At 47.3% G+C, this 14,317-nt stretch overlaps 1 protein-coding gene across 2 annotated transcripts in view; it reads left to right on the plus strand.

The window, feature by feature from the left end:
* The window catches only part of spon1b (spondin 1b), a 76,222-nt gene extending 62,170 nt beyond the window's left edge, over nt 1–14,052 (plus strand). For both annotated transcript variants that reach the window (XM_020040597.2, XM_010883526.3), the window contains 5 exons: nt 4,267–4,437; nt 5,247–5,414; nt 10,144–10,305; nt 10,421–10,690; nt 12,498–14,052. In XM_020040597.2, coding sequence (XP_019896156.1) covers nt 4,267–4,437; nt 5,247–5,414; nt 10,144–10,305; nt 10,421–10,690; nt 12,498–12,667 — 941 coding nt within the window. In that variant the 3' untranslated portion in view covers nt 12,668–14,052. The remainder of the gene's footprint in view (nt 1–4,266; nt 4,438–5,246; nt 5,415–10,143; nt 10,306–10,420; nt 10,691–12,497) is intronic.
* Nucleotides 14,053–14,317: the final 265 nt, after the last annotated feature.

A 14,317-nucleotide genomic window follows, 5' to 3' on the forward strand; every position in this document is an offset into this window, starting at 1 on the left:
AAACTGTGTGAATTATTATAATTTTAGTGTTTTTTGGGTGAATGACTATCATTTTAGTGTATGTTGGGTGCAGGACTATCATTTTAGTGTATGTTGGGTGCAGGACAATCATTTTAGTGTATGTTGGGTGAATGACTATCATTTTAGTGTATGTTGGGTGAATGACTATCATTTTAGTGTATGTTGGGTGAATGACTATCATTTTAGTGTATGTTGGGTGAATGACTATCATTTTAGTTTATGTTGGTTGCAGGACTATCATTTTAGTGTATGTTGGGTGAATGACTATCATTTTAGTGTATGTTGGGTGCAGGACTATCATTTTAGTGTATGTTGGGTGAATGACTATCATTTTAGTGTATGTTGGGTGAATTACTATCATTTTAGTGTATGTTGGGTGAATTACTATCATTTTAGTGTATGTTGGGTGAATTACTATCATTTTAGTGTATGTTGGGTGAATTACTATCATTTCAGTGTATGTTGGGTGCAGGACTATCATTTTAGTGTATGTTGGGTGAATGACTATCATTTTAGTGTATGTTGGGTGAATTACTATCATTTTAGTGTATGTTGGGTGAATGACTATCATTTTAGTGTATGTTGGGTGAATTACTATCATTTTAGTGTATGTTGGGTGAATTACTATCATTTTAGTGTATGTTGGGTGAATTACTATCATTTCAGTGTATGTTGGGTGCAGGACTATCATTTTAGTGTATGTTGGGTGAATGACTATCATTTTAGTGTATGTTGGGTGAATTACTATCATTTTAGTGTATGTTGGGTGAATTACTATCATTTTAGTGTATGTTGGGTGCAGGACTATCATTTTAGTATATGTTGGGTGCATGACTTTCTTTCTTAGTCTATGTTGAATGTATTTTTAGTGAGTGGCTGTGTTTTTAGTCTATGTTGATTGAATACATTTTTTTTTACTGTGTTTGGTAAATGGCTGGCTTTTAATCTACAGTATGTTGGGTAAATGGCTGGCTTTTTAATCTATTGTTGGTGAATGGCTCACTTTTTAGTCTATGTGAGGTGAATGACTCACTTTTAAGTCTTTGTTGGGTGAAAAGGCAGTGTCACGCATAACAATTGACTTGAACTCTAAACATTTCTTTTATTTAATTGAAAAGATATGTTGTTACATTTCCACTGTTTGTATGTAATAGCTTTAAAAAAGAGTGAGTTATGAATTCATAGTACATTCAGTGAGTGTTAATTTTGTTAACAAAAATGGGTGGTAATTCATTGTACTGATTAAATGGGTCCATAAAAAACGATAACTAAACAAAACATTTTCATTTTGGTTTATTAATTTGAGACAAGACAAAGGGTATTTCTGTGACTAAAGTCTTGACTAACATTGCTGGACATGAGGTTTTTGGAAAGAGAGAGCTTTTTAGTGCAACCAGCTTCTTTGTTACTATTTAATTAATGGAAGCAAATGTGTGACGTTGTGTGCATGACTTGACTACAGACACGGTGTTGAGTATGTATTCTCTGTGGGAATTAGAAGCAAAACAACAGTGAAGCCTTATTGATGTCGTATTGTTGGTTTGTCTGTGTGCATTTGGCAGCATATTGTTTTTCCCATTAAAAAATATTTTGTTCCCATACACTCGTTGTCTGCCCACCGTAGGTGGCTGGTAAGGTCGACAGTTTTACCCTCTAATACCTGACTTTATCCACATTTGACAGGTGGTCGTTGTTCATTTTATTCCCTTAGGTTAATGAGGCAATACATTTGATTTGACTAAAATGTACTAAAATGTAATTGCTCACTCTTTTGTCATTTTTACATTAATTAACTGGATGAAATAATTATTAGAACGGCAACTTAAAGATAGTTCAGGTAAAATTGATATTGTTATAAGACAGTGATCCTTTGCAGTTGTGTGTGTGTGATATTGGTATAAGACAGTGATCCTATGCAGTTGTGTGTATGTGATATTGTTATAAGACAGTGATCCTTTGCAGTTGTGTGTATGTGATATTGGTATAAGACAGTGATCCTATGCAGTTGTGTGTGTGTGATATTGTTATAAGACAGTGATCCTATGCAGTTGTGTGTGTGTGATATTGTTATAAGACAGTGATCCTATGCAGTTGTGTGTATGTGATATTGTTATAAGACAGTGATCCTATGCAGTTGTGTGTGTGTGATATTGTTATAAGACAGTGATCCTATGCAGTTGTGTGTGTGTGATATTGTTATAAGACAGTGATCCTTTGCAGTTGTGTGTATGTGATATTGGTATAAGACAGTGATCCTATGCAGTTGTGTGTGTGTGATATTGTTATAAGACAGTGATCCTATGCAGTTGTGTGTGTGTGATATTGTTATAAGACAGTGATCCTATGCAGTTGTGTGTATGTGATATTGTTATAAGACAGTGATCCTATGCAGTTGTGTGTATGTGATATTGGTATAAGACAGTGATCCTATGCAGTTGTGTGTGTGTGATATTGTTATAAGACAGTGATCCTTTGCAGTTGTGTGTATGTGATATTGGTATAAGACAGTGATCCTATGCAGTTGTGTGTGTGTGATATTGTTATAAGACAGTGATCCTTTGCAGTTGTGTGTATGTGATATTGGTATAAGACAGTGATCCTATGCAGTTGTGTGTGTGTGATATTGTTATAAGATAGTGATCCTATGCAGTTGTGTGTATGTGATATTGGTATAAGACAGTGATCCTATGCAGTTGTGTGTATGTGATATTAGTATAAGACAGTGATCCTATGCAGTTGTGTGTATGTGATATTGGTATAAGACAGTGATCCTATGCAGTTGTGTGTGTGTGATATTGTTATAAGACAGTGATCCTATGCAGTTGTGTGTGTGTGATATTGGAATAAGATAGTGATCCTTTGCAGTTGTGTGTATGTGATATTGTTATAAGACAGTGATTCTTTGCAGTTGTGTGTATGTGATATTGGTATAAGACAGTGATCCTATGCAGTTGTGTGTATGTGATATTGGTATAAGACAGTTAGATCTGTATTAGCTTTCCATCCTGAGGAAGAAACTGCTCCTTTGTGGTCTAAGACACTGCATCACAGCGCAGATGCTTCCACTGGGTTTGGGCCTTGAGCCAGTGTGTGGCATGGCAGTCCCATGATGTGGTGCAGATTGGCCAGCATCACTGGCGGTAGGGAAGGCAACTGGGCCTGTGGTGTAGAAGGCATCTGGGCCTGGGGTGTAGAAGGCAACTGGGCCTGTGGTGTAGAAGGCATCTGGGCCTGGGGTGTAGAAGGCAACTGGGCCTGTGGTGTAGAAGGCATCTGGGCCTGGGGTGTAGAAGGCATCTGGGCCAAGTGTGGAGAAGGCAACTGGGCCTTGGGTGGAGAAGGCAACTGGGCCTTGGGTGGAGAAGGCAACTGGGCCTTGGGTGTAGAAGGCATCTGGGCCTGTGGTGGAGAAGGCAACTGGGCCTGGTGTGGAGAAGGCAACTGGGCCTGTGGTGGAGAAGGCAACAGGGCCTTGGGTGGAGAAGACAGCTGGACACCATGAGATTGGGGGGGGTGGGGGGGGTGTTATGGGATAAAATAAATTCCCCTCTAGACACATGATCAATCATTCAGAGGCTTCTCTGTTTCTTTCATCCCTTCTTTCTACTATCTCTCCTTCCTTCGTCTGGCCTCAAGTCTCGTCTGACGCTGAATGAGTGGGTTTGAATTGTTCAAGGATGTTGTTTCTCTCCACTGCACACTATTGATTATAAGGACAGGCATTGCAACCTTTTCTTCCTGCGCGGCACTCTTTTGTTTTCATTTATCGCTCCGTTAACGGACCCTAGTTGATTGATATTCCTGAGGTGGACCGGGGCCCAGGGGGGCCTCATCAGGGCCATATTTATTTACAGCTCTTATTAATGATTCACTTAGTTCTGCTTTATTAAGCTACACTCACTGCTTCTCTCAGTCTGCACTGCACTGCAGGCGGTGGGGTGGACCAGGCGAAGGAGAAATCAATGCAAAATTCCCCAAAGTTAATCCGTCCTCTCTAAATAAATAAAAAAAACTAATCTATACAAGCCCTGTTCCCAGATAATTGGACAGAGCAGAGTAAGATTAAGTACGACTGAGTCATTTGTTTATGGGTGTGTTACTTGTAACAGAGGAAATTGCAAAGTGGGTGAAAATCCGGCAGTGGCAGGTAGAAGTGTTGTTCTGTGTGGGGCGTTAATGAACATGGTGAACATTGTGATCAGTGGAGTTTAAACGGCCCCCGTCGTTGCCTCTTGTCCCTCCCAGAAGCGTCTACCTGTATGATGTCGGAGTGGATCAGCTGGTCTCCGTGCAGTGTGACCTGTGGAATGGGGATGAGGTCTCGGGAGCGCTACATCAAACAGTTCCCGGAGGACGGGTCCATCTGCTCCCTGAACACTGAGGAGACAGAGAAGTGTGTGGTCAACGAAGACTGCTGTGAGTCTCACGGAATCCTCGGGATAATAGTTTCTCTGAGAACGTCAGGAACATGTCGAGGCTTCAGGCTAAAATATAATGAATGTGTAGGTTCAATAATCCAAAACAAGACATGCCAAAATTAGATTACATTATATCCAACGTTTTTGTCATTGAACAAGTACAAGTACAGTACAACAAAGTGCAGTTAGCATCTAACCAGAAGTGCAAATAGAAGAAGGCAGAAATTTACAAATATTAAGTATATATACTGTATATTGCAAGTGGAATGTATAGATGTGAAATGAAGGCAAATGCAATACAAATGGCAATACTACACTTAAGGCACATGTGTGAGGGCAGAAAAGTTACAAGTATTAAGTATAATGTATGTTACAAGTGGGATAAATAGTTGTGCGGGTACAAATGCCAATTCTAAATTGCATTCCGGATGTGCAGTGGAGGCAAATTGAAGGAGTGAGTTAGCATGTCCAACCAGGATGCAGAGATAGCAGCAGTGAGGTCCTTAAGGTAGACATATATATGTAACAACTGTAACATGCAAGTACAAATGGCAATTCTAAATGTGCAATGAAGGCAGTTTGAATGTGCAAGGTGCATGTGCAGCAGATATGCTGGGATAGCAGGGGTGAGGTTCCCGAGGTAGACACGTACCTGTAACAACTGAAAACTTCCATTGTCAGACTTGGCAAGGCAGTGTCAAAAGCCCTTATAACCAAAGGTTTCACGAGTAATGTTGGCGAAACTAAATCGCAAGCTGCTACATCAAAGGCCGGTGAGTTTGTGCCCGTCCCTGCCCGTTTCTTTAGCTCCGGGTAGCTGTGTGGTGACGGAGTGGGGCGACTGGGATGCCTGCAGCGCCACCTGTGGCCTGGGCATGAAGCGACGGGAGCGCATGGTGAAGATGCCCCCCTCGGACGGTTCCATGTGCAAGTCGGAGGTGGCAGAGGTGGAGAAGTGCATGATGCCTGAGTGCCGTGAGTATCACCACACACTGAACTCGGCCCAGCCTCTCCGTCCTAAAGCTGAGTGACAGGAAGTCTTGTTCAGCCGTCTGCGCCAAGTATGACTAGCGACTGGTCTTTCACAGTTACATTTCTCAGAATATGCTATAATTATAATTTAGGTTGAGGTTCTTACCCAGAGGGGGCTTTAGATAATGTGTTATTGATTACATAAACGAAGTGCCTATAGCAGTTCACCACTTTTGTTAGTTGTTAGTTACATGTGGAAGAGAGAGGATGAATGAATCAGAAGGCCACGATGATATGAGGGTGATATGATAGGACACCTAGCCAGGATGCGGTTAATGATAAGATCTTCAGTCATAATAGTAAGTGACTCTAAGCCGGCCAATGTCCCCTTCACTGCCCTGGGGTATTGGGATTTCATCTGTAGTCCAGATGGAAGAGTGCCCCCTAGTGGCCCTCCAACACCACCTGGTTCCCCACCCAGGGACCCACCAGGACCGACCCATGCTAGCTAGGCGACCCAGCACTGGGATGCAGAATGCTACGTGGCTATGTGCATTAAGGTCTTTTCAAATGCCACATGAACGGAACAGCAGCCCAAGATGAAGGATGGGGCATAGTGAGGTGACATTATGGTGGGTGTTGTAACTCCTGAAGGATGGGGCATAGTGAGGTGACATTATGGTGGGTGTTGTAACTCCTGAAGGATGGGGCATAGTGAGGTGACATTATGGTGGGTGTTGTAACTCCTGAAGGATGGGGCATAGTGAGGTGACATTATGGTGGGTGTTGTAACTCCTGAAGGATGGGGCATAGTGAGGTGACATTATGGTGGGTGTTGTAACTCCTGAAGGATGGGGCATAGTGAGGTGACATTATGGTGGGTGTTATAACTCCTGAAGGATGGGGCATAGTGAGGTGACATTATGGTTGGTGTTGTATCTCCTGAAGGATGGGGCATAGTGAGGTGACATTATGGTGGGTGTTGTAACTCCTGAAGGATGGGGCATAGTGAGGTGAAATTATGGTGGGTGTTGTAACTCCTGAAGGATGGGGCATAGTGAGGTGACATTATGGTGGGTGTTGTAACTCCTGAAGGATGGGGCATAGTGAGGTGACATTATGGTGGGTGTTATAACTCCTGAAGGATGGGGCATAGTGAGGTGACATTATGGTTGGTGTTGTATCTCCTGAAGGATGGGGCATAGTGAGGTGACATTATGGTGGGTGTTGTAACTCCTGAAGGATGGGGCATAGTGAGGTGACATTATGGTGGGTGTTGTAACTCCTGAAGGATGGGGCATAGTGAGGTGACATTATGGTGGGTGTTGTAACTCCTGAAGGATGGGGCATAGTGAGGTGACATTATGGTGGGTGTTATAACTCCTGAAGGATGGGGCATAGTGAGGTGACATTATGGTTGGTGTTGTAACTCCTGAAGGATGGGGCATAGTGAGGTGACATTATGGTGGGTGTTATAACTCCTGAAGGATGGGGCATAGTGAGGTGACATTATGGTTGGTGTTGTAACTCCTGAAGGATGGGGCATAGTGAGGTGACATTATGGTGGGTGTTATAACTCCTGAAGGATGGGGCATAGTGAGGTGACATTATGGTTGGTGTTGTAACTCCTGAAGGATGGGGCATAGTGAGGTGACATTATGGTGGGTGTTGTAACTCCTGAAGGATGGGGCATAGTGAGGTGACATTATGGTGGGTGTTGTAACTCCTGAAGGATGGGGCATAGTGAGGTGACATTATGCATTGCATTGCATCATCTTCCGCTTATCCGGGGCCGGGTCGCGGGGGCAGCAGTCTAAGCAGGGATGCCCAGACTTCCCTCTCCCCAGACACTTCCTCCAGCTCTTCCGGGGGGACACCGAGGCGTTCCCAGGCCAGCCGGGAGACATAGTCCCTCCAGCGTGTCCTAGGTCTTCCCCGGGGTCTCTTCCCGGTGGGACGGGACCGGAACACCTTCCCAGGAAGGCGTTCCGGAGGCATCCGAAACAGATGCCCAAGCCACCTCAGCTGACCCCTCTCAATGTGGAGGAGCAGCGGCTCTACTCTGAGCTCCTCCCGGGTGACCGAGCTTCTCACCCTATCTCTAAGGGATCGCCCAGCCACCCTGCGGAGAAAGCTCATTTCGGCCGCCTGTATCCGGGATCTTGTCCTTTCGGTCATGACCCAAAGCTCATGACCATAGGTGAGAGTAGGAACGTAGATTGACCGGTAAATCGAGAGCTTCGCCTTGCGGCTCAGCTCTTTCTTCACCACGACAGACCGATACATCGACCGCATTACTGCAGAAGCTGCACCGATCCGTCTGTCAATCTCCCGTTCCATCCTTCCCTCACTCGTGAACAGGACCCCTAGATACTTAAACTCCTCCACTTGAGGCAGGCACTCTCCACCAACCTGAAGTGGGCAAGCCACCCTTTTCCGACTGAGGACCATGGCCTCGGATTTGGAGGTACTGATTTTCATCCCCACCGCTTCACACTCGGCTGCAAACCGTCCAAGTGCATGCTGAAGGTCCTGGCTTGAAGGGGCCAACACGACAACATCATCCGCAAAGAGCAGAGACGAAATCGTGTGGTCCCCAAACCTGACACCCTCCGGCCCCTGGCTGCGCCTAGAAATTCTGTCCATAAAAATTACGAACAGAACCGGTGACAAAGGGCAGCCCTGCCGGAGTCCAACATGCACAGGGAACAAGTCTGACTTACTGCCGGCAATGCGGACCAAGCTCCTGCTTCGGTCATACAGGGACCTGACAGCCCTTAGCAAAGGACCCAGGACCCCATATTCCCGAAGCACTCTCCACAGGATGCCGCGAGGGACACAGTCGAATGCCTTCTCCAAATCCACAAAACACATGTGGACTGGTTGGGCAAACTCCCATGAACCCTCCATCACCCTGTAGAGGGTATAGAGCTGGTCCAGTGTTCCACGGCCTGGACGAAAACCACACTGTTCCTCCTGAATCCGAGGTTCTACTATCGGCCGTATTCTCCTCTCCAGAACCCTGGCATAGACTTTCCCGGGGAGGCTGAGAAGTGTGATCCCCCTATAGTTGGAACACACCCTCCGGTCCCCCTTCTTATAAAGAGGGACCACCACCCCGGTCTGCCATCCCAGAGGCACTGTCCCCGACTGCCACGCGATGTTGCACAGGCGTGTCAGCCAAGACAGCCCCACAACATCCAGAGACTTGAGGTACTCAGGGCGGATCTCATCCACCCCCGGTGCCTTGCCACCGAGGAGTTTCTTAACCACCTCAGTGACTTCAGCCCGGGTGATGGACGAGTCCACCTCTGAGCCTTCATCCTCTGCTTCCTCAATGGAAGACGTGACGGCGGGATTGAGGAGATCCTCGAAGTACTCCTTCCACCGCCCGACGACATCCCCAGTTGAGGTCAACAGCTGCCCACCTCTACTGTAAACAGCGTTGGTAGGGCACTGTTTCCCTCTCCTGAGGCGCCGGATGGTTTGCCAGAATCTCTTCGAGGCCAGCCGATAGTCCTTCTCCATGGCCTCACCGAACTCCTCCCAGGCCCGAGTTTTTGCCTCCACAACCACCCGGGCTGCAGTCCGCTTGGCCTGTCGGTACCCGTCAGCTGCCTCTGGAGTCCCACAAGCCAACCAGGCCTGATAGGACTCCTTCTTCAGCTTGACAGCATCCCTTACTTCCGGTGTCCACCACCGGGTTCGGGGATTGCCGCCTCGACAGGCACCGGAGACCTTACGGCCACAGCTCCGAGCGGCCGCTTCAACAATGGCGGTGGAGAACATGGTCCACTCGGACTCAATATCTCCAACCTCCCTCGGGATCCAGTCAAAGCTCTGCCGGAGGTGGGAGTTAAAGATCTCTCTGACAGGAGACTCGGCCAGACGTTCCCAGCAGACCCTTACAGTACGCTTGGGCCTGCCGAGTCTGTCCAGCTTCCTCCCCCGCCATCGGATCCAACTCACAACCAGGTGGTGATCAGTTGACAGCTCCGCCCCTCTCTTCACCCGAGTGTCCAAGACATATGGCCGCAGGTCAGATGAAACGACAACAAAGTCGATCATCGACCTGCGGCCTAGGGTGTCCTGGTGCCACGTGCACTGATGGACATCCTTATGCTTGAACATGGTGTTCGTTATGGACAAACTGTGACTAGCACAGAAGTCCAATAACTGAACACCGCTCGGGTTCAGATCAGGGGGGCCGTTCCTCCCAATCACGCCCCTCCAGGTATCACTGTCGTTGCCCACGTGGGCGTTGAAGTCCCCCAGTAGAACGATAGAGTCCCCAGTCGGAGCACTTTCCAGCACCCCTCCCAGAGACTCCAAGAAGGTCGGGTACTCTGCACTGCCGTTCGGCCCGTAGGCACAAACAACAGTGAGAGACCTATCCCCGACCCGTAGGCGCAGGGAAACGACCCTCTCGTTCACCGGGGTAAACTCCAACACATGGCGGCAGAGCGGCAGAGGTGACATTATGGTGGGTGTTATAACTCCTGAAGGATGGGGCATAGTGAGGTGACATTATGGTTGGTGTTGTAACTCCTGAAGGATGGGGCATAGTGAGGTGACATTATGGTGGGTGTTATAACTCCTGAAGGATGGGGCATAGTGAGGTGACATTATGGTGGGTGTTGTAACTCCTGGCCAGGTGTTCTGAGCGGCAGGGAACATGATCACTGCAGAATGAGTGACTGACAGCCAATCGGCCGGTCTGCCCCCCCCCCAGACACCATCCCCTGTATGCTGTCTCCGTGGTCTGACTGGAGCGACTGCAGTGTGACCTGCGGGAAGGGACTGCGGACCCGCCAGCGCATGCTGAAGTCCCTGGACCTGGGGGAGTGCACGGAGGAGCTGGACCAGGTGGAACGCTGCATGCAGCCCGAGTGCCGTAAGTGTTGCCGTCGGTGCGCGCGGGACAGTTAGCGTTAGCCACACCCTCGTTCACTCCTCCCTCCCTCTCTCTCTCTCTCTCTCTCCGCCCCCTTTCCCCCGTCTCTGCCCAGCTATGGACTGCATGGTGTCTGAATGGACCGAGTGGTCCGAGTGTAACAAGTCCTGTGGCAAAGGCCACACCATCCGGACCCGCGTGGTGGAGCTGGAGCCCCAGTTCGGAGGGGAGCCCTGCCCGGAGACGGTCCAGAGGAAGAAGTGCAAGATCAGGAAGTGCAAACGGGGATCCAGGGCCAGCGAGGAGAAAAGGAGGCTGCGGGGCGGGGTGGCAGTCGGCGGGAAGGAGAAGAAACGGAAGCAAGGAGGCCCGGAGGATCAGCCGGGTCTGTCACCATATCATAACGTCGCAGCACTGCTGATCACCTGAAGCTCACTGCTGCTTCCAGCCCCCATTGAACAGGCTGTTGACACCTGTTACCACTAGCATGTTGGCTAGCGTGTTAGCATCATGATAACTGTCAGAAGCTAAAGCTATGTAGATGTCGTTTTCATTAAAAAGCTGTCTCCATTGATCATGCTGGCTAGGTGGCTGCATAGAGAGCTACAGCGAAAGGCTGTTATTGCAAATAACAGTTTGTTCTAAATTGACTTGGGTGGTGAAATTAAGGTTCAGTGTTTTAAAAATGAATAGAGAGCACATTTACCGCTTTACCTTGAATCCCTCATAGGCTCTAATTATCCTAGAAGCAATAAATGGCAAGGATCTGCCCTTTTACTTATATGGACGGCTAGCATGACATTTCTCCAAACACCCTTTCCCGGCATACTTGACAATAAGTGCAGATCGCATAATGGAAAAACATCCTGTAGAGATAGGATTCTGAAAGAAACACGTTTCTTGAAAAATAAACTAATAATATTAGAAAATATGAAACCAGAATGTTCTTATAGTACTCCTTTACTTTTTCAACAGTCAATTTCAACAGTCTTAGCGGTTGTTCTGTATGAACATGGGTCTTAGCGGTTGTTCTGTATGGACATGGGTCTTAGCGGTTGTTCTGTATGAACATGGGTCTTAGCGGTTGTTCTGTATGGACATGGGTCTAAGCGGTTGTTCTGTATGAACATGGGTCTGAGCAGTTGTTCGCTATACTGTCAGGCTGATACAGTAATTGGGCTCACAGATGGTGCAGACAGAAGCAGAGCAGTCAGGTTGGCCTCCCTATAGAGAGCAGCCTCCATAACCTGGGCTAATGAGCTGTACACAGTGACAAATACCCTCATCTGGTAGTGTGTGGGGCTATAGACACCAACCACCCCCTGCCTTCACACCACCACCCACCATATGCCCCACCCCCTACCCAGACACAACCACCCACTAAATGTCCCACCTCCTACCCACATACCTCTACCCCACCACATGCCCAACCCCCTACCCACACACCACCACCCACCATATGCCCACCCCCTACCCACACACCACCACCCACCATATGCCCCACCCCCTACCCAGACACCACCACCCACTACATGTCCCACCTCCTACCCACACACTTCTACCCACCACATGCCCAACCCCCTACCCACACACCACCGCCCACCATATGCCCAACCCCCTACCGACACACCACCACCCACCATATGCCCCACCCCCTACCCACACACCACCACCCATCATATGCCCCACCCCCTACCCACACACCACCACCCACTACATGTCCCACCTCCTACCCACACACCTCTACCCACCACATGCCCCACCCCCTTCCCACACACCACCACCCAACATATGCCCCACCCCCTACCCACACACCACCACCCACCACATGCCCCACCCCCTACCCACACACCTCTACCCCACCACATGCCCAACCCCCTACCCACACACCACCACCCACCACATGCCCCACCCCCTACCCACACACCTCTACCCCACCACATGCCCAACCCCCTACCCACACACCTCTACCCACCACATGCTCCACCCCCTACCCAGATACCTCCACCCACCAGGCAGAATCAGGAATAATTGACAATGGGGGCGAAGGGGGCTTGACTTGCACACATCGCACATTTCATTTTTCGCTTCATCTGATTATTCAGTGACACCCAATGATCTATCAGGATTTGTCAAACCAAGCAAAGCCACCTGAAACCCTCCCCCTTCTTGTCATTGACTTGTTCTCACAGGTTGCAAGATGAGGCCCTGGTCCAGTTGGACGGAATGTACCAAGCACTGCGGCGGGGGAATCCAAGAGCGCTTCATGTTAGTGAAGAAGAAAGCGAAGAGCACCCCAGCACAGGTCACAAGCTGCCAGGACAGGAAAGAGATCCGTGCCTGTAACGTCCATCCCTGCTAGAGGACACTGCCGTCGATCTGTGTTTCTCTTTGATACTATACAATGCACTCTTTGTTAGGGCTGGGTGGAGGAAGGAGAAGCAGATTCGGTCGGTGTTGATTTAGCTGGGTTCGGCAGTTGGTGGGATGGAGGCTGTTCGCCTGTGTGTTGGAGGGAGATGAAAGATTCTCCAGAGACGCCATTACTGTAGGCATTTAGTGGATCACTGGGCTGAGGACGAGACCAGAGTCAGTCATTAGTCTTATAGCAGCCTCCTCAGTCAGCAGGCCTATGTATTACTATGTAACCTAGAACACTATTCGATTGCACCACAACCTCATAATCACACACAACACAACACATGTTTTTTGGGTTTTTTTATCGTGTTATGTGTCTTTACACTACAGTTGTATTGGCTCTACTAGCTAGCACTGACGACACACTTACATTTGCATGTCTAATGTTTCTCAAATCAGACAACTTTTGCTTCACTGGTCATGGCCGTAGACGTCAAACTGGGGTCGTACTATGATAATAGGACACCTGAAAATCTTAAAAACAGCCACTTCAGTTCCGGCCTTTCGTCTCGATCATCATTACAGAATTTTCCCTCTTTGACATTTTTTCCTGCCCAATATTTTTTATCCAGGTCAAAGAATTGAGTTTCACTGCAGCATCATGTAACACTAAGGCAGGACTCCAAACACCACTGCCCAGTTGATTTGGGCATGTAAACCTTGCTTGGTTCTGCCACAGTACCCCACACCATTTGCACAAAGTAGCTCTGTGTACACAGCTGGATTCATCATTGTTGCAGAAGATCTGCATTATAACTCAATTGAAATTAAAGGCAATGTTCTCACGTTTGCAGAGAGTTTAACAATAAAAGTTACATATGTCTGATCAGTCAGAAATTACCTTTACATTTGAATGCAGATCTTTGTTGGCAATAGGGATTTCATCTTGTGCAAATACTTTTTTTTCCTAAAATCTTGAGTTTTAACGAAACGTTATTGAATGAAAATACCAACCAAGTAATGTATAGAATATATTGAATCCTGTGGTTAGTTGGTTAATTTGACATTTATATTCTAAAACAAAGCACAGGTGAAGAATCATTCCAGGTTTTTGTAAGTCTCATTATTATTTTCAAGACAAGAATCTGTTGTGACTTTTTATTCCACTGTAATACATGTAGAGGCTTAACATAGGGGCCTCATTGAGAGGGCAGAGATTGTGTGCATTATTGGATGTTTAGTTTCTTTGTCATTGTATTTTGTTAGCCAGACTCTTGCCAAAGTCGTGTGTAGATGTTCTCTCTCATTCTTTTCTGTCCTTTTGCCTCTACAACATATTACTATTTTGGAATAAATCACCTTTACAATAAAAGTAAATGTGAGAAATTATTTTGAGAAAGGCTTTTTGCAAACTTTGCAGAACCGTTGGCAGAACTTGTATACTGTGTTTCTTTTATGAATCCACACGATGGAGACAGAGAAGAGAAAATTAAGAGCGTAAAAACAAGCTTGCGGTTGTCACCTGCCTTTAGGAAGGTGCGCTCCCTTTGGCCTCTCCGATGATTTTACTACTAATCTGAAATTTAAGTACTTCAGTAATGTAACACTTACAGTTAATGTTTCATAGTGGAAGCCATTGTTTATGTGGCTGTCT

This window comes from Esox lucius, chromosome 19 (assembly GCF_011004845.1).
Source record: "Esox lucius isolate fEsoLuc1 chromosome 19, fEsoLuc1.pri, whole genome shotgun sequence".
NCBI classification, from domain to species: Eukaryota; Metazoa; Chordata; class Actinopteri; order Esociformes; family Esocidae; genus Esox; species Esox lucius.